Source organism: Leucoraja erinacea, chromosome 1, assembly GCF_028641065.1.
Source record: "Leucoraja erinacea ecotype New England chromosome 1, Leri_hhj_1, whole genome shotgun sequence".
Classification (NCBI taxonomy): Eukaryota; Metazoa; Chordata; class Chondrichthyes; order Rajiformes; family Rajidae; genus Leucoraja; species Leucoraja erinaceus.
This window is the reverse complement of record NC_073377.1, coordinates 95045473-95065023: the sequence shown is the minus strand read 5'-3', so window position 1 is coordinate 95065023 and position 19551 is coordinate 95045473. Positions and strand designations below refer to the sequence as shown.

Genomic DNA, 19551 nt, shown 5'->3' with positions numbered 1-19551 from the left:
CATTTTTGTCTACCCATTCACACAAGTTCTGTTATCCCACTTTCCTCACCCACTCCCTGCACATTAGGGGCAATTTTACAGAGACAAGTTAACCTACAAAGCCAATGCGTCTTTGGGATGTGGGAGGAAACCCACACGCTTGCAGGGAGAATGTGCAAATTCAACACAGACAGTGCCCGAGAACAGGATCGAACACAGATCTCTGGCGTGTGAGGCAGCAAGTCCACCAGCTGTGCCACTATTTTATTTTCCAACACACAAAAAATTATACGTTGATAACTTTGGTTACTAAAAAAAAAAAGAAACTATCCATTTTCAGTCTTAAATCTCTAAGTGACGCTATGTCCCCCTTTACAGCTACTGTATGTTTTAATTCAGTTCAAGGCTATGGGGCAGTACATTGGCCATAAAGTTGCTGCCTAAAATTGCCAGAGACTCTGAATTGATCCTGAATATGGGTGCTGTCTGTATGGAGTTTTGTTTTCTCGTTTATAACATTGTTTACAGAGTACTATGTTTACATATTCTGTAAGGATTTCATTGTTCTAACTGGGACGTAAGAGAATAAAACACTCTTGACGCGTCGCTGATGTGTGGGGTGATCGGTAGTCGGCGTGGACTCGGTGGGCCGAAGGGCCTGTTTCCACGCTGTATCTTTAAATTAAACTAAAAACACTAAAACCAGAGGAGATCTAAAGAAGGGTTTCTACTATCCAGAGTTGCTGGCTGCTCCATGGAGTTCCCCCACACAATTAAAGCATGGAATAGTCTTCACCCTACCATAGGTACCCAACCAGACGCAACTAAATTTAAGGTACCTCTTTTTTCCCCAAGAACCCTTTTTTGCTTGTCCAAGTCAAGGGTCAAGAGAGCTTTATTGTCATGTGTCCCAGATAGGAGAATGAAATTCTTGCTTGCTGCAGCACGACAGAATATGTAAACATAATACAGAACAGGAGATAAACGTTCAGTGTGTCTATATACCATAGACCATATATATACACAATAAATAAACAGATAAAATGCAATAGGCTGTTATTTTTCGGAGTTTGGAGTTTGGTGGTGGTGGGTCCACCAGTTTAAATTCCATTTGGAATATTTTTAGAGGACCAGGAAACCAAGAAGCAAGAGTTACTCCAGCTCCAGGGAGTGATTCTGCATTGGTTTACAGCGGTCGAGTTGAAGCAGCGACCAGACAGCAATGGTGGCCAGATCTCCCACAATGCAAAGGGAGAGAGAAAGTGGCCAACGCCGACCAGTTGCCGTGGCAGTGCGCATGTGCAGGGCCGCACATGCGCACAACCATGGCCGATGATGTGCTGGCCGTGGTTGTGAGCATGTGCAGGGGGAGGATGTGCAGGCCGTGGCAGTGCGCATGTATAAGGCTGGCGGCCGGCCGTGCCGAGCGGAGAGCCGAGACCCGGACACAAATGGCGGGCGGAGATGGAGAGTGGCAGAGAGAGAGAGATAAAGAGGGGGCCCGCTCTGAATTAAACGCTAGGTGTCCCAGGTGCTTGCCAAGCCGGGCAAAACAACATGACTTTTTGGTTGCCCGGCGGGACTGTAGGTTGCCATTGGCACCCGGGCAACCGCTAATTTTGAGCCCTGTCCTAGTTTGACGGTACAAAGCTAATGGCAGTGTGGGTTGAGAGGATAATTCAGAGGGGCTTCAAGAAGACATAGACCAGTTAAGTGAATGGCAAGGATATAGTAGGTGGAATATAATATTGCAAAATGTAAGGCATTCACTTCATTAGGGGAAAAAAACAAATGGAGATTGAAACTGGGTGTTCTCACGCACAAAATCACTGAAAGTTAACTTTGCAGGTAAATTAAGCAATTAGGTAGCCAAATGGTGTGTTGACATTTATTACAGGATGATTTAGGTATAAGAGTCAATATATTTTACTATATTACACACTGTCCTGGTTAGGCTCCCTTGGAAATTGTGTTGAGATCTGGTCTCCCAAAGGAAGCAGATCCGTGCAATGGACTAAGTGCAGCAGAGATTCACCAGATTGATTCCTGGATGAGAGGAGTTGTCTAATGAGAAAGATTAAGCAAACAGTGTCTATACTCTGGTCAAGGAGAATTATGTTATTAAGATGTTACAAACTTTTATGGGCTTGAGAGAGATATATAAGGGTTTGATACTTCCCCTGCCCAAGGTATGCAGAGCGAGTCACAATCTCAAAATATGGGATAGACCATTCAGGACAGCATTGAAAAGAACTTTTCTAAGTAGGTTGCGAATCTTTGGAATTGGAACTCGAGCATAGCTATAGATTCAGTTTCTCAGTTTATTCAAAACAAAAATTAATAGATTTTCCTAGGTTAAGATAATGAAATAATGAGGCTAGTGCATAAATTAATGCAAAGGGAAAAGATTTGTCTGTTGCACGGTGGAATAAACATGAAGTAAATAGCCTACTTTTGTGTTCTGTACAGGTTGATTGGTTTTTGACGGACGGCCCTGGACCAAGATTCAACAGCTGTTAAAGTTGAAACTGTTTAAAAACATTTTTTTTTTTAAATGCTAAAGTTAGCTTTATTAATTCAAATTGACTCAAATGTTTCCAACATTCTATGGCACCAAATCTAAGCGGGCAGGGCTTTGCTTTGTGGGCTGATTTATTAGCCTGAGAGCTGGTAAAGATACGGAACTTGATACTGTTTAAGAAGGAACTGCAGATGCTGGAAAAATCGAAGATGGATAAAAATGCTGGAGAAACTCAGCGGGTGATGTTTCAGGTCGAGACCCTTCTTCAGACCCTTCTTAAGGAAGGACCCGGTCTTGACCCGAAACGTCACCAATTCCTTTGCTCCATAGATGCTGCCTCACCCGCTGAGTTTCTGCAGCATTTTTATCTACCTTGGAACTTGATACTGTCCATTTGGAGAACACCACCATGTCATTCGGGTGACTGAAGCAGAGTACTCTGAGTATAAATACAGCACTTCAGCCTAAATTCAACAACGACTGCGTGGGTTTGTTTGCTGCTTGATCTAATTGTTCCCAAATTTCCTTAGTATGAGGATTGTGGTATGATCTACCCCAATCTTTCTACTAAAGACATTTGAAAACTATTTGTAAAACTGTAAATAAATGTTTTTCCATCTTGTGGAAGAAGACAAAATATCGCACTTTTTTTTTGCTAGTGTGTGTCGGTCCAAACAAAGGGCAGAAATTATTCTAAACTTTAGCATAAATGCTAACTTTCTTACAATGCAAAGCTTTCATTCAGTGAAATGCTAAATCTTTTCAGCCATCGTTGATAAGGCATTTTTTAAAGTCCCTTATGTGAGCTGATCCAGAAGATTAAGATGTGTGGAATCCACCTTAACTTGGTCATTTGGAGTCAGAACTGACTTACTCAGATATGAGAAGGGTTGTGGTGGAAGGTAGATATTCAGGCTGGAGGTTTGTGATCAGTGGAGTTCCTCTGGGATCTGAGCTGGGACCACTGTTGTTTGTATAATATATATAAATGACCTAGATGTAAATGTAGATGGTTTGGTGAGTAAGTTTGCTGACAACACCAACATTGGAGGAGCTGCCAGAAGATACAGCGGGATATAAATCAGCTCCAGAAATTGCAAATGGAGCAAGTGCGAGGTGTTGCACTTTGGGAGGTTGAATGTAAGGAGACGGTGTACAGTTAATGGCAAAATCCTTAACAACAATGATGTGTTGAGGCATCTTCGAGTCCAAGTTCATAGTTCACTAAAGGTGGCAACACATTTAGATAGGATGGTAAAGAAAATATATGGTATACTTACCTTCATTGCTAAGAGTGCAAGAGTATGGAAGTCTTTAGGATTTTGGTTAGGTCACATTTATCGCAATCATAACAATACTTTATTAGCCAAGTATGTTTTGCAACATACGAGGAATTTCATTTGCCATTGTCATACAATAAACAGCAACGGAACACACAAAATACATTTTAACATAAACATCCACCACAGTGACTCCTCCACATTCCTCACTGTGATGGATTGCAAAAAAAAGTTCAAATCTCTTCCCTTAGCTCTCCTGCGGTCGGGGGCCTCGAGCCTTCTATTGACGGGACGATCGTGACTCTGATAGCCGGTGGCGTTTGGGCCCTCCGCATCGGGGGGGGATGTCGGCTCCCCTGCGCCAGCGATCGGACCCCGGGTCGGGCCTGGTTGAGCTTCTGCGTCGTTGGCGTTCCCGACTAGCCTCTCCAGAGACTGCGAGCTCTTGATTGTAAGTCGCAGGCCACGGTTGGAGCTATCCCAGGCAAGGGATCAGCTCCGATGTTGAGTCCTCGCCCCGCGGTGGGGCACAAAGTCAGTCCGAGGAGGTCTCCAGCTCCATCGATGGTAGGCAGCAAATCGGCCGGAGATGCGACCCGAAAATTAATCGCATCCCCAGCAAGGTAAGAAACTGAAAAAAAGTTTTCCCTGACCCCCCCTCCCCCCACATAAAACAAACCGGAGAACATTTACACAGTTTTAACACACACCAAAAAAAATTTTAAAGGGCGAAAAACAGACTGTTGGCAGGGCTGCCAATCGTGCGGTGCCCCTGGTGGTATGGTCACTATATTAAAATTGTACCCATATTCCCTGTCAGTGTAATTAATTATCTTGGGTGGATCTGAGCATTTATCAGATGCTTCCCCTATCACATAGGAGAAATAGTTGATAAGTTGGAGAAAAAATAAAATGTTACTTGCACATGCCATTTCTCCACAAATAACGTGATCTAAATTTTCATTTTCACAATCATAATAATACTTTATTAGCCAAGTATGTTTTGCAACATACAAGGAATTTCATTTGCCGTCAGTCATACAATAAAAAGGCAACAAAACACATTTTAACATAAACATCCATCACAGATATTCCTCTCTGTGATGGAAGGCAAAAACAAGTTCAATCTCTTCCCTTTGCTCTCCCGTGGTCGGGGGCCTCGGGCCATCTGTTGACGGGATGATCTTGACTCCCGTAGCCGGTGGCGGGCCCTCCGCGTCGAGGTGATCTGCTCCTTCATCGGGGGGGGATGTCAGCTCCCCCGCACCAGACTATTGAACCTCACGTCGGGGCTGGTCGAACCTTCCACGACATTGGAGCTCCTGATATCCACAACCTCTCCTGAGACTGTGAGCTCCCAATGTAAAGATTGCAGGGTGCGGTTGTAGCGATCCCAGGCAAGAGATCGACTCCGATGCAAGTCCACGCCCCACGGTTGGGCACAAGGTCAGTCCGAGGAGGCCTCCAGCTCCTTCGATGGTAGGCCGCAGAGCGACCGGAGAATGCGATCCAAAAATTAATCGCATCTCTGGCAAAGTAAGAAACTGAAAAAAAAAGTGTCCCCCCCCCCCCATATAAAACAAACCATAGAACATTTACACACACACTAAAAATAAAAAAAGACGAAAAAACAAACAGACTGTTTGTGGGGCTGCCAATCGTACGGCGCCTCTGGTGATAAGGGGTACTCACTTCTCATCATCACATTATAGGAAATATAATGATTGCAGGAGAGGTGCATGGGAAGTTTCAAAGTTGTTGCCAGGAGGCATGGGTGGAAGTCGCTTTTTAAACATGGGGGGGGGACATTGAGGCCTGACATCTAGGCCAGGGTTCGGCAACCTACGGCCCACGGGCTGGAACCGGCCCTTAACCCGAAATCATCCGGCCCGCAGGGGTTTAAAAAAAAAAATTGTTTTCGTGCAGCCAGTCCCGGGTCACTCAGGCAACCTGGGAACTGCAGCCATTCCCGGGGCGACCTGGGCGCTACAGCCAGACCTGCCAGCCGTCCTGGGCGCTACAGCCAGTCCTGGGGCAGGCGAGCTGACCTGGGAACAGCAGCTGGTCCCGGGCTGCTAGACTCTAGGAGCTGGCAGTCCCCAACTGGAATCGACCTAGAGAGCTTGTGGACTCACCATCATGGAGCTGGCTGACTTCGGAGGCTGTGGTGGTGGTTTTGCTGCAACATGTTTCACAAAACCTGGGGGGGACCACCTCTCAAAACATTTCCGCCCAAGACTAGAATATTTCAGCTGTGAGGAAACTGTGCATAGGCTAGGGTTATTTTCTTTGGAACAATGGGGCTGAGGGGAGATATATTTGAAAAGCGTATTTGAATTTCAAAGTGGAAAAATAAAAGTCTACTATGTAGTAATTGTCCCTTCTCTTGTGTACATCTGACATCTAGACTGCCTACAGGACCATGAGCCTGGGGGGATCCTTCAAACTGATTTGTCAGCATCCTTCAGTACATCATTTGCATGCCTGGTGCTAGACTTCTGAAATAGACAATCTGTTGTGTGAGAAGATGTAATGCTGAAGCTTTATAAGGCTTTAGCAGACCGCATTTGGAGTATTATGAGCCATTTTGAACTCATGTCTGTGGAGAATGTGCTGGCGTTGGAGAGTGTCCAGAGGAGGTTTATGAGAATGATCCAGAGAATGATTGGGTGACCGTATGACGAGCATTTGGCAGCTCATGGTGGAGAAGGAGCATTGGGGATAACGTTGAGAACCTTGAGACCATGCATAGTGGCCCCAGAATGCCTTCATAAGCATCAGAAGGAAAGTACCTCTTAAACCTCATTCTGTCAGTTTCATATTCCTGGGTGATAACTTCTCAGATGACCTATCCTGGGTCCAGCAAGTAAATGTGATCATGAAGAGAGCGCTCCAGCATTCTACTTTTTTTAGGAATTTAAAGAGATTTGGAATACTCTTAACAAATTTCCACAGATGCACTATGGAATGTAATCTGGTTGGCATCATGGCCTGGTAGTGCAATTCCCACACATGGGAATATAAAAGGCTGCAGAAAATGGTGAACTCAGCCCAGTCATGGACTTGGCCTCCCCACTATGGAACGCATCTACATGAGCCACTATCTCAAGAAGGTAGCATCAATCATGAAGGATTCCCACCAGCCGGGGCCATGCTTTCTTCTTGCTGCCACCATCAGACACCTGGTACAGAAGCCTGAAGTCCCTCGCCTCCAGGTTCAGGAACAGCTACTTTCTTACATCCATCAGGATCTTGAATTGACCAGCTCAACCTTAATCCTACTTCTTCAACAGAATACTAGGGACCACCTCCTCCGCCGATATTGCAATTGTTTCAACAAACGTCTTTTTATTTTGCAGTCTTTTTGTTTTCACCATCTTGTAGAATTTATGTAATTTTTATAATTTATGTTTTTGTGTTTTCTGAATCTATATGCCTTTGATGCTGCTGCAAGCAAGATTTTCGTTTTAGCTGTACTTCACCGTACTTGTGCATATTACAATAAATTCAAGTTGACTTGATCAAAACATAAAGTGCTGGAGGAACTCGGTCGATCAGACAACTTCTGTGGAGGGAAATGGACAGATGACGTTTCAGGTCAGGACCCTTCTTAAGAGTGATCAGTTTCTTTTGGCCGCCTTGGAATCTGCAAAACTAGAGTGGACAATGTTGTCCTCTATTCCTGGGGACTGTCTAAGAAAAATTAAGGGATATGGATTGAATAGATGAAAGGATACTCATCGCTTACCAGAGGGGTCAAATCCAAGGGGAATAAGTTGAAGTGAATGGTCGAATAATTAAAGGATAACAAAATGTTTCTTTTAGTTAATGGTGGTTAAGGTCTGGATTTTACTGCCTGAAAGGACGGTAGAGGCAGAAGCTCTTGGTACGTTTCAAGTGTACATCACTTTTTTTAAGAGCTGTATCATGCAGAGCCACAGACGATGGAAGAATGAAGCTGGGTGATCTTTGTTGACCACCATGGACACAATAGCTTGCATAGCCTCATTCTGTATTTGTAAACATTCTATTACTATATTTGCCAAATCGATTACTTCACTGGGATAATTGTTGAATGCATAGCTGCTTTGTATCTGTGGCCAGCTTTGTTAGACCCCCCCCCCCCCCCCCCCCCCCCCCCCCCCCCCCCTATATCTCCAAACTTCAGCAGCGATATGCATGCTCAGACTTATCCTTTTGTCATGTCTTCAGTTGACTGTCATTTACCTTTTTTTCTTTTCTGATGAACATTCTCTCAGTGGATCCATCTTCCATGAGGTCAATGTCTTGCTCCCTCAACTCAATTTCATTTAATTCCTAACTATGGTAACCACCCATCTCTGCTACGTAAGACTGCGAATTGGTCCATGCATTGTGCATTCTGATGCCAAATGTTCATGACTCCCTTTTAAAAAAACAAGCTCCATTTTTTTTCTTGCATAGTGAAGACATACCGAACTTCCCATTCCTTTTCAATGTCCTTTAGCGGAAGGAGAGGAAAAGCTCTCGCATCATTGAATTGCCAAGACAAAGAAAGCTACAGGCTAAGTGTCTGAAATTGCCAGTCATCTAAATGAATACTTAATAGGCATTGACAGGTGGATTGACAGGAAAGAGTCTCCTGTTCTGTTTGACTTTATGACATTTGAAATCTGACTTTTGAGATAGACACAGATGCATTAAATTGCCTAATATATTTATCTATTTTGAGGGGGAGCGGTTTATGGCATCCAAGTTAACATTGAACAGTTTGTGCTTGGTGAGCTACAAAGGTACCTGCCCAGGTGTTGCCCAATATTTTGGCAATGACCAGGTGGTGAAGAATGGGATTAAATAAAGATGTCTGCATTATTGGGGAGATCATAAGAAATGCATTGGTTAAGAATAATAGAGAATCCTCTACAGAGGCAGAGAAGTGTGGGAGGATTTATGCACCATGGTGATGGTGTTGAAGAACAGTGCAATATCCTGCAGCTACGCTCTTGCTTCCCCCTCCCCCCATTCGCAAATATCCCGCAACTCCGCTCTTGCTCCCCCTCCCCCCATTCACAACAAAGACAGAGTCCCCCTTGTCTTCGCCTTCCACCCCATCAGCCGCCGCATAAAGCATATAATCCTCCAACATTTTCGCCGCCTCCAACGGGATCTCACTCCTGGCCACATCTTCCCATCTCCACCCCTTCTGCTTTCCACAAGGACCGTTCCCTCCGCAACTCCCTGGTCAACTCGTCCCTTCCTACCCATATCTCCTCCTCCCCAGGTACTTTCCCCTGCAACCACAGGAGATGCAACACCTATCCCTTTACCTCCCCCCTTGACTCCATCCCAAGGACCCAAATAGTATTTCCAGGTGAGGCAGAGGTTCACTTGCACCTCCTCCAACCTCATCGACTGCATCCTCTGTTCCAGGTGTCAACTTCTTTACATCGGTGAGACCAAGTACAGGCGATCGTTTCGCTGAACACCTCCGCTCAGTCCGTCTTAACCTACCTGATCTCCCGGTTGCTCAGCACTTCAACTTCCCCTCCCAATCCCAATCTGACCTTTCTGTCCTGGGCCTCCTCCGTTGTCGGAGTGAGGCCCAGCGCAAATTGGAGGAACAGCACATCATATTTTGCTTGGGTAGCTTACACCCCAGCGGTATGAACATTGACTTACCTAACTTCAAATAGCCCATGCTTTCCCTCTCTGTCCCCTCCTCTTCCCAGTTCTCTCACCAGTCGCACTGTCTCCAACTACATTCTATCTTTGTCCCACCCACTCCCTGACATCAGTCTCGACCCGAAACGTCACCCATTCCTTCTCTCCAGGATGCTGCCTGTCCCGCTGAGTTACTCCAGCATTTTGTGTCTACCTTCTATTACCTAAAGCTTATAAGCTTGAATATGGGCATGGACTGGACCTAGATCCATAAGGTAGCTAACAGTGTAGATTGAAGATCAAATCTGATGGCCTTGGAGACCAGTTGAAAGCAAAAGCGAAAACATGGTACCCTTTCAAATTTGGTACCTAAACTTTTCCATCTCTCCCTCTTCTATCCAAAATAATATTATGCAGTGCTCTCATGGTTTTGGCACTGTGGAGTGTACACTGTTTTCTTTGTGCTAATAATTAACCTTTTTTGTATTGGGCTTATTTTTTGCTTATACATTCTGGAACAATGCCATGATTTGGATTTATTGAGGAGTGTGTTTAAATACTTGAAACATCTTTTCCTTGTTAAGTATTATGCCGATTTAAGGACCAAGCTTAATCGCTATTAATGCATTCTAACTCGGTGCACTTATGAGCTCTGTAGGTTGGTGTCTACCACATGACCTTTATATTCACCTGATCAGTGTTTATAATTGTTTCATAATTTGTAGCTTTAATTGTTTTATTGATTTTCTTGCATATAAACAGTGTGTATCCCAGCCCTGTTATGTCAGTTTAGTTTAGAGATACAGCATGGGAACAGGCCAACCGAGTCTGCACTGACCAGTGATCACCCCTGCACTAGTTCTATCCTTCACACTAGGGACAATTTACAGAAGCCAATTAACCTACAAACCTGCACATCCTTCGAGTGTGGGAGGAAAACTGGAGTACCCGGAGAAAATCCATGCAGCCATAGGGAGAACGTATTAACTCTGTACAGACAGCACCTGTAGTCAGGATTGAACCCTGGTCTCTGGCATTGTAAAGCAGTAACTCAACCACCGTGCCACTGTGCTGCCCCTGTCTGCTGTCATTACCGTGGAATAGTTTAACTTTTGCATATCAACTGAGGTGGTTAATTTGAAAGGATAAAATCAAGTTTTCAAAATGAAGGTGTCAAGAACGTCTGCCTATTAACTTCTTCTTGGTTATAAATTGGATTTTATTGATTTTGTTCTAGTACTGTAAAATGGATTTAAACTATTCTGTACTTATTATTTATGTAAATTGTTACAGATTCAAATAATTGTTATAAACAGAAGAAATGTCAATGTGGAAACATTTGATGATATCAACATGTAACTACAGAGGATAATTGGAAACTGAGTAAGTTAATAAACAACTGTAAAAATAAGTGACTTTCCAGTTAATTGACAATTTTTTAAGCATTCAAAGCAACATAAAACTTTTTTGTATTAGTTTGAGCTAAGTTTCAAATTCAGTTGTAAATTTTGATATGTGGAAGATTTGCTAGTTTGTTTGCATTTGCTCACGTCCTTCTTCGTCAGTTTGTTCTCTTTTTGGCATGCAACCCTTCCACCAGCTCACATTTGCCTTGCTTGCTTTATTGGGCTACGAGTGTGCCTATCAACCCTTCAAGCTTACACCACTGTTCAATTTAATTCTATCTCCATGCTGTGTTCTCTCTCTGCCCCTTCATACCTTTGTTAGGAGTATATCTGTCTCCTTCATTGCATTCACTAACTCTGTGCTCTATTATTATAGGGAATTCACTAACTTCTGAGGCTGCAAGTTCCACATCTCAGTCCTAAATATCTTGTTCCGCAATCTGAATCTGTGACTCATCATTTTGGACGTCCCAGCCAGGGGAATGTAAGTAAGTTTATTGGCCAAGTATTCACATACAAGGAATTTGCCTTGGTGCTCCGCCCACAAGTAACAACATGACATGCAGTGACAGTTACGAATGACTACAAAAACACTAAACATCATTAATAATAAAACATTAATGATAAAACACCATTGATCAAGCATGGAACCAACAAAATACCAGATCAGAGGGAGGCTACAGATTTTTGGATGTTGAGTAGAGCAACTACTTGTGGATAAAAACAGTTTTTATATCTGGCTGTGGCAGCTTTGACAATCCGGAGTCGCCTTCCAGAGGGAAGTGATTCAAAGAGTTTGTGGCCAGGGTGAGAGGGGTCAGAGATGATCTTGCCCGCTCGCTTCCTGGCCCTTGCAGTGTACAGTTCATTAATGGAGGGAAGGTTACAGCCAATAATCTTCGCTGCAGCCTCCAGGTGTCGTGCTTGGTGGCTGAGCCAAACAAGACCATGATGGAGAAGGTGAGACAAGACTCTACGATGACCCGTGTAGAAATACCTCTCTAGATCAGTCGTTTTGTCAGGATTTTGTAAATTTCAGTTGGATCCCCCCTCATTCTTCTGAACGCTGGTGTATATAAACCTATTGAACTTAAACTCTCCTCGGAGGGAAGTCTCATAATCTGATGAATCTCTTCTGCACTCCCTCTCCATCAAGTGTATTTGTTCCTCGGAAAAGAGACTAAATCCACGCACATCATCACAGGTGCATTAAAAAAAAAAGCCATATATAATTATAGTAACATATGTATGTGCCTATTCTCAAATCCTCTTTCATTAAGGTCGGTATAGCACTTGCCTTAACTGCTTGCTTTACTGGCATGTTTGCTTTCAGTGACTGGTGTGCAAGAACATCCAAATCTTTCTATGTTGGAACATCCCAATCTAACATAATATAAATAATATGTTGCCTTTCAGTTGTACAAAATTGGATCATCACATTTGTCCACATCTGCTACATTTTTACCCTTCGGATCAATCTGCATAAGTTGCCTTGAAAACGTTTTGTATCTTTGTGATAATTCACAGTCCACTCGATTTAGCAATATTGGCACACTTCAAAATACTGCATTCTGTTCCTTTTTCTAAATAATTGATCTATATTATAAATAGGTGAGGCCAATGCACTGATTCCTGCAGTACCCCACTAGCCTGATACATCCATTTCTATCTACTTACTTTTATGTTTATCAACCAATTTTCACTCAATGAAAAAAATCCTCTATCATTACCTTCCTTATCACTCAGCCAATTTTGGATGTAGCTTACCAACATGCCTCTGATCCTCTGTCCCTTAATCATCTGGATCAACCTGCCTTGCAAGACCTTGTCAAAGACCTTTACCGAAGTACATGTAAATCCTGTCTCCCACTCATCCATTATCAACTTACTTAGTTACCGCTTCAAAATAACTCAGTCAGATTTGTGAGACATGATCTTCCCTGCACAAAACCATGCTGACTCTTCTTAATCAGTCCCAGCCTTTCCATGTGAATATGAATCCTGTCCTTCAAAATCTTCTTTAACAACTTGCCTACCACGGATGCAAGGGTCGGTAGCCTGTCATTCCCAGGCTTAATCCTACGGCCCTTTTTAAACAAGGTGATATCATTAGGTATTTTCTAGTCTCCTGGTACTTCACTCTTTGCCAACAAAGATGTTTTAAAAAAGCCACAGTAATCTTCTCCTCTGCTCCCCTTGGCATCCTAAGATAAATCCTATCTGGCCCAGGGGATTCATCCTCTCTATTGTGCTCAGTATTTCTAGTAATTCCTCCTTCTTGATGCAGATGTATTCCAGAATAGCAACATACCCCGTATCTCTCAGATTTTCATGTACTTTCATGTACTCCCTGGACAGGGCCAGCCTTAGGAGGTGCGGGGCCCAATTGGGAACAATTTTGATGAGTGCCAGGTTCCCAGCGAAGGTCTGTAGAATCAGAAATATAAATAAATTCTATTATAGACTTTATATCTCTATGGTAGAATGGAAAGTAATCAAAATGTGCACTTAAAAAGTGCCTGCGAGTTAATGGACCAAACAGATCTAAGCTACATTTTAATATAAAATTGTATACATGTAAGCCTACAAGTAACAAAGAAAATGTGTAGATCACCTCTGAAAAGTACATAGTTACAATACCACTTGTTTTCGTGACTGCAATGAAAAAAAAAGTGATTAAATTAACTAGATCCTGCAAAAGCAATAACGATTGGCAAAAAAACAGTCGAGGCATTTATTTTTGGGCTTCAACCCCATCCTACGCTTTTGGCTTCTACCCCCATCCTAACTTAGGTGTGTGCGTGCGGGAAGGGAAGGGAAGGGGTAAGAAAGTCATTTTTATAGCATTAATTCTACCTATCAATGAGAGCGGAAGCGTTTTCCAAAATTTAATCTTATCATTCAGTTTATTTAATAGTGGTATAAAATTGGCACTAAATAATGATTAGTGGCTTCTCGTAATTTGCATACCCAGACACTTGAATTTTTCTGTTGCAATTTTGAAGGGGAATTTTAGTAAGTGTCTTGAATCCTGTGGTTTTAAAGACATAATTTTGCTTTTATTCCAATTTATTCTATATCCTGAAAAAGAGCCGAATTCCTCAATTAGTGTTAATAAGGTGGGTATACTCGTTTGTGTATTAGTAATATATAAAAGGATATCATCAGCATATAATGAAATTTTATTCTTTGAGTCCTTGCTGTTATATCCGTGAATATTCGAGTGATTTCTAATCCTTTCGGCTAGCGGTTCTATCATAAGGGCAAATAGCAATGGTGATAAGGCACACCCTTGCCTATTACCCCTTGATAAGTAAAATTTTGGAGATAGCGTATTGTTAGTTAATATTCTTGCCGTAGGTCTATCGTAAAGTAGTTTAATCCATCTAATAAAATTCTCTCCCGTATTAAATTTTTGGAGTACCTTGTATAAATACTGCCATTCTACTTGATCAAATGCCTTCTCTGCATCCAGCGTGACAACTGAAATATCTTCATTGTCCTCATTGTGAGAGTACATTATATTGAAAAGCCTTCTCAAATTATTAAATGATTGTCTTTTGGGTATAAATCCCGTTTGATCCGTATTTATTAAATTGTTAATATAATTATTTAGCCTTCTAGCTAGAATCTTTGCTAAAATTTTCTGATCCGTATTTAGAAGTGAAATAGCTCTATAAGAACCCGGTTCATCTAAATCTTTATATTTTTTTGGTATTGTTGCTTCTGCTAGGGTTTCTGGTAGTTTATTTTCAGTATAAGCCTGCATGTATAAATTGAATAATCTTGGTACGATTGACTCCTGAAATTTTTTATAAAATTCATTACTAAAACCGTCTGGTCCTGGGGTCTTCCCATTTTTCAGTGAGTTTATTATTTGTTTTATTTCTTCACTAGTAATCCGTGCTCCTAATTGCTCTTGTTCTAAACTATCCAATTTTGGGAGCTTGCAATTATCTAAAGAATTTGTAATTTTACTTACATCTGTCTTTATTTTAGATGTATATAAATTGGGCAAACCTCTTATTAATATCCTTAGGCAATGTTAGAAACTCACCCTTATCCGATTTAATTTTAGTAATGTTTAATTCTATTACTAATTTCTCAGCAGGTTTGGAGTGATATGGACAAAAAGCAGGCAGGTGGGACAAGTGTAGCTGGGACATGTTGGGCCGAAGGGCCTGTTTCCACACTATCACTATGACTCCAGTTTAAGCAATCGCTGCTTGTGTGACCTTTGATTTTCAGTGGTACAGATAGTTCTTCAATAAAAGGAAGATAGGCACAAAATGCTGGAGTAACTCAGTGGGACAGGCAGCATCTCTGGAGAGTAGGAGTAGGCGATGTTTTGGGTCAAGACCCTTCTTCTATAACATGTGTTTCCATAACACGAATTGGATGTAATGCAAATAATTTATTTTGGGAACAGTATTTACATTATTTGAGCTGAATTGGTTTTGAAATGATTTCAGTCAGGAATTAGAGAACCACTTAACCACTTAAAAGTTAAGTTGGAAAATTCACAAACATATGAAAAGCTGTCTTTGATTTAAACAAAAAATGTAAATGAAACTTGTTTCCATATTACCTCCCTACAACAATCAGTCACCACTGTATTTTAAGAGCAAGCTGATGCTTCTACAGCCAGCATTGAAATTGGCAAGCAATTGCCTCTGTTGATACGTGCAACTATTAAATAATAAAACATACGGTATATTTAGCTTTCAGTACCAAAAAGAAACTTGTTGTTGTTGAAAAGACCTTTATCTTTGAATAAACCTGGGGGGGAAAAGATACGAGTCTGGAACTCTCTAGTCCCTTAATCCCCTTTCCCCCCATTGACACAATTATCTTTAGTTTGCAATTTTCTATAGCACGATGATTCTTTGGAACAGAATTATTGCTTTCCTATGAATACAGATCTACCTGTATTGCTGTTCTCTCCTTGGTGTTGTGGGGATTACCATGGAATAGGAACTCAGTTGGAGAAACTACATAAACATAATGTTACAAGAGCAAGTCAAAGGCTGATTTTAATCATTGATTCATCTCATGACACCCCAAAGCCTTTCTGCCTTGCCCTAAGCCAAGCCATGTATGAGATGGAATACTCTCTACTTACCTGTTGAATATAACTCCAACACTTCAGGAATCTCAGCACTATTTAAGTAGCCTGCTTGATTGGAACCTCACTGCCAACATGCTGTGGCTGCAGAATTTGCCAACTACAAAATGTACCAGAGTTGTTTGTCTCCCAAACCAAGGAGCCTCTAAAGCAATGATGGACAAGGGCAGCAGGTGAAAGGGAACACTGCTGCCGACAGATTCCCTTCTAAGTTGCACACTATCCTGACTTGGAAATACATGCCACATTTTTTATTGTCACTGGGTCCAGATCCTGGAGCTCCCCACACGTGGTCATTGGCAGTATGTTCATCAGAAACGCTACAACAGCTTATTAAGATGGCACCCCACCACCTCCTTCTCGTGGATGATAAATATTGTCCTAGTCAGCATTGTCAATCTTACAAACATGAATACATTTTTGAAAACATATCATTATCTTTGGTTGGTTCAGACTGTGCATAACTTCATCTTATTTGGCCATGAATAGAAATGTAAAACAAAGTCTCATAGTGTGAAGAAATAAAATGAAAATTACTGTACAGAATGCAAAAAACATAAAGCTTATAGATATTGGAAATGGCTTTCTGAATATAGCTTCTAGTTCCTATTCTTCTTCACCAGCTAAAGGCATATGTCTACCTGCACAAACTTGTCTTCACCCCATCTTCCACTTGCCATAAAGTTAAATATATCCAAAGTTCCTATGTCCTAGTCCCAATGCACCAAATGCTATTTCTTCTTCTTCCCTGTACTTAATGGCCATCCCCTGTCTTGCTCTCCAAACACCTGAACATTCTCACCCATGTGTTAAAAAGCCCCTATTTTTGTCCACCTTTTGAGAATCACTCCTAAACTCTGTTATTTTCCTCATCATGTGTGGCCGTGCCTTTTGCTGTTGAGGTTTCAAGCTTGCAATTCCCTTGAGTGTCTGTCATTCTACCGTCATTGTCTCTGCTGAGTTAGGAGGTTGGGGGTTCACAATCTATTCAATAATGACACTCAATATTACTTAAATCCTGTTGTTACAATTGTATAGCTGTTTATGGGATCTTACTGTGCACAAATCTAGTGCTATGTTTACTATGCTGCAATGTTTAATCAAGTACCTAATGGTGTTACACCATCATAAGTTAGTGATGAAAAGGGCATAAAATGCACCAAATAAATACATGTTTTTCTTTTAAATAGCTAAATAAATACTGGAAATGCTGAGCAGCGGGTAGTATCTACAAAAAGAGAAACAGAATTAATGATCAGGTCAAAGAACTGTCACCATCATAGGCTTTTTAAAACACTCGTTTAAATTAACCTTTCAGTGACTTTTATTTTAATGCAAGTTGTTATTTCTTGGATGCTTGCTGAGCTTGGATCCAACATCCAGATAAAGGCCTTCAATTATGTATCCTGGGAGAGGTTTTCTATCGTTGGTTGCTAAAATACAATTATTTCAGTTCAAGTAACTGGATTCCACTTTTTTTCTCCTTTTTGTTTCAGTTACCGAGTCTTTGCAAAGTATCTGCAGTATTAAGATGGAGGTGGTTTCGGCTGAGGTGGTTAGTCTGCTTCCCGAGGAGATAATGGACACAACTGTTGTCGATGAAGACACTATTGAGGCTGTCACAATAACATCAGAGCATGAGGAATTAGTTCCCATGGAAACTGAACTGGAGGAAATTGTACATCCAGATGAAGGCAAGCACTCCCAGGTTCTGTCAAGCCTTGCAGACCACGTAACTGTGTTGACAAATAGTAGTACTATTTTAAGTGCACCATTGATAAAAATGGAAGTAAACCTTGACAGTTCATCACAGCCTACAAGTAAAATCAACCATCCAAGTACAACTGGTGGATCTTCGGCAGAAAATCAAGTTGTTCTCAAAGCAGTCTCTGGAACTGTTGATCATCCTACTTTAAGCCAGGTTATTAAATCTGAGCCAATAGAACAACAGTTTGTGGTGACCACTCTTGGAAAGTCCAGACAGTCCATCGTACTTTCGTTGCCGTCATGTCAGGTAGCCCACCTTCAACACCCATCACAATTACAAGTCATGGATCCTCAAATGCAGAAACAAATCAAGGTGGTTACTATTAGTGAAAGGTTTGATGGAAAGACAGGAATTGGAGCATCAAATACTTTGGGTCCTGGGAACTCGGTGTTAACGGCATCAATTCAGCCTGCTCAAACTCAGATGAAAACTTTACAGGTAAGGAATGCCTTGTTTCTGATTGAGTTCGATACTATAACAATTCTCTATTGCCTGCTGTCAAATAGATGTATGTAATAGAAACTAGACTAAGTGGGACCCGACCCAGCTTCACTCGGGAGGGCTAGTCCCCAACGCAATATTCCACCTCTCCACCAATTCTAATATACACACACAGACTCACACGCACGCACACTCACACATACACTCACAAACACACACACACACACACACTCACACATACAGACTCACGCATGGACTCACACACACATACACACACACTCGCATACACACACACGCAGACTCACACACAGACATACTCTCACACACACATACAGACATACGCAAACTCACACACTCGCACACACACACAGGCTCACCACTCATCACACACACATACTCTCTCACACATATACACTCACACACACACACACACACACACACTCACACACACACACACACACACACTCACATACACACTCACACACACCATATATATGACACAGTGACACACACCATATATATGACAGTAAACTTTCTTGAATCTACTCACGGCTGAGCACGGCCTCTCCACTATGGGACTTCTGCAGTCAGCGGCACTTCCACAATCAGCGCAACCTCTGCACTCACCGGAAATTACACAATCAGCGCGATCTGTCCACTAAGCGGAAGTCACAAAATGAGCGGGACTTTTGGACTAAACACAGTGGGACCTAATAAAGCATTTATTCCTTCCAAACACAGTTGGACTTAATAAAGCATTTATTCCTTCCAAACATAGTCGGACCTAATAAAGCATTTATTCCTTCCAAACACAGTCAGACCTGATAAAGCATTGCCGTTTCAAACACAGACATGGCAGCAGGCCAAACAACTCATGGCATTGTCATTTCATTTCATTTCCAATTGAACACTGCACTTTCAAGCACAGGCAGGGCAAACAACTCATGGCATTGTTGTCATGGGCTAACAAATCATTTATTGTAAGTACATTGCAGACTCACAGTTCAGTTGATTCACAGCTTAGAATGACAGTCGTGGCCTCTCCTTCGCGATCTTGCGGAGTGCCTGACTCGCATCCAGGCATCCGGGGTTTGATAATCCTGCCCCCCCGCCCCCGAAAGGGACGTTACCTTCATCATGGTGATTGACATGCAAGAGGACCAATCAGCTGATCTCAAGGATTTTTAAACACTCATAACTTTTTTATCTTTCATTGATGGGAAAAATCCTCGGGGCTGACTCAGCGGAGGAGGATTGTAAGTAAGGTGGCCAAAAATCACAGCGATACAAGGTAGCGTTTTTTCTAAAATCAATATACAGCACAGACAGGAAGTGGTCAAGATGAATCTTTTAATTATATAGATGGGCCCTTCTTCCCACCATGTCCATGA

General features: G+C 42.0%; 1 protein-coding gene across 7 annotated transcripts in view; it reads left to right on the top strand.

Moving 5' to 3' along the window:
• lin54 (lin-54 DREAM MuvB core complex component) overlaps positions 1-19551 on the top strand; it is a 97302-nt gene that overhangs the window by 21309 nt on the left and 56442 nt on the right. Inside the window, exons 2-5 of one of the 7 annotated variants that reach the window (XM_055639421.1) lie at positions 7239-7377; positions 10714-10803; positions 11203-11310; positions 17448-18157. In XM_055639421.1, the coding sequence (XP_055495396.1) occupies positions 17483-18157 (675 nt within the window). In that variant the 5' untranslated portion in view covers positions 7239-7377; positions 10714-10803; positions 11203-11310; positions 17448-17482. Of the gene's footprint in view, positions 1-7234; positions 7378-10713; positions 10804-11202; positions 11315-17447; positions 18158-19551 lie in introns of all 7 variants that reach the window. The other 6 variants (XM_055639447.1, XM_055639438.1, XM_055639429.1 and 3 more) reach the window with 6 other exon arrangements.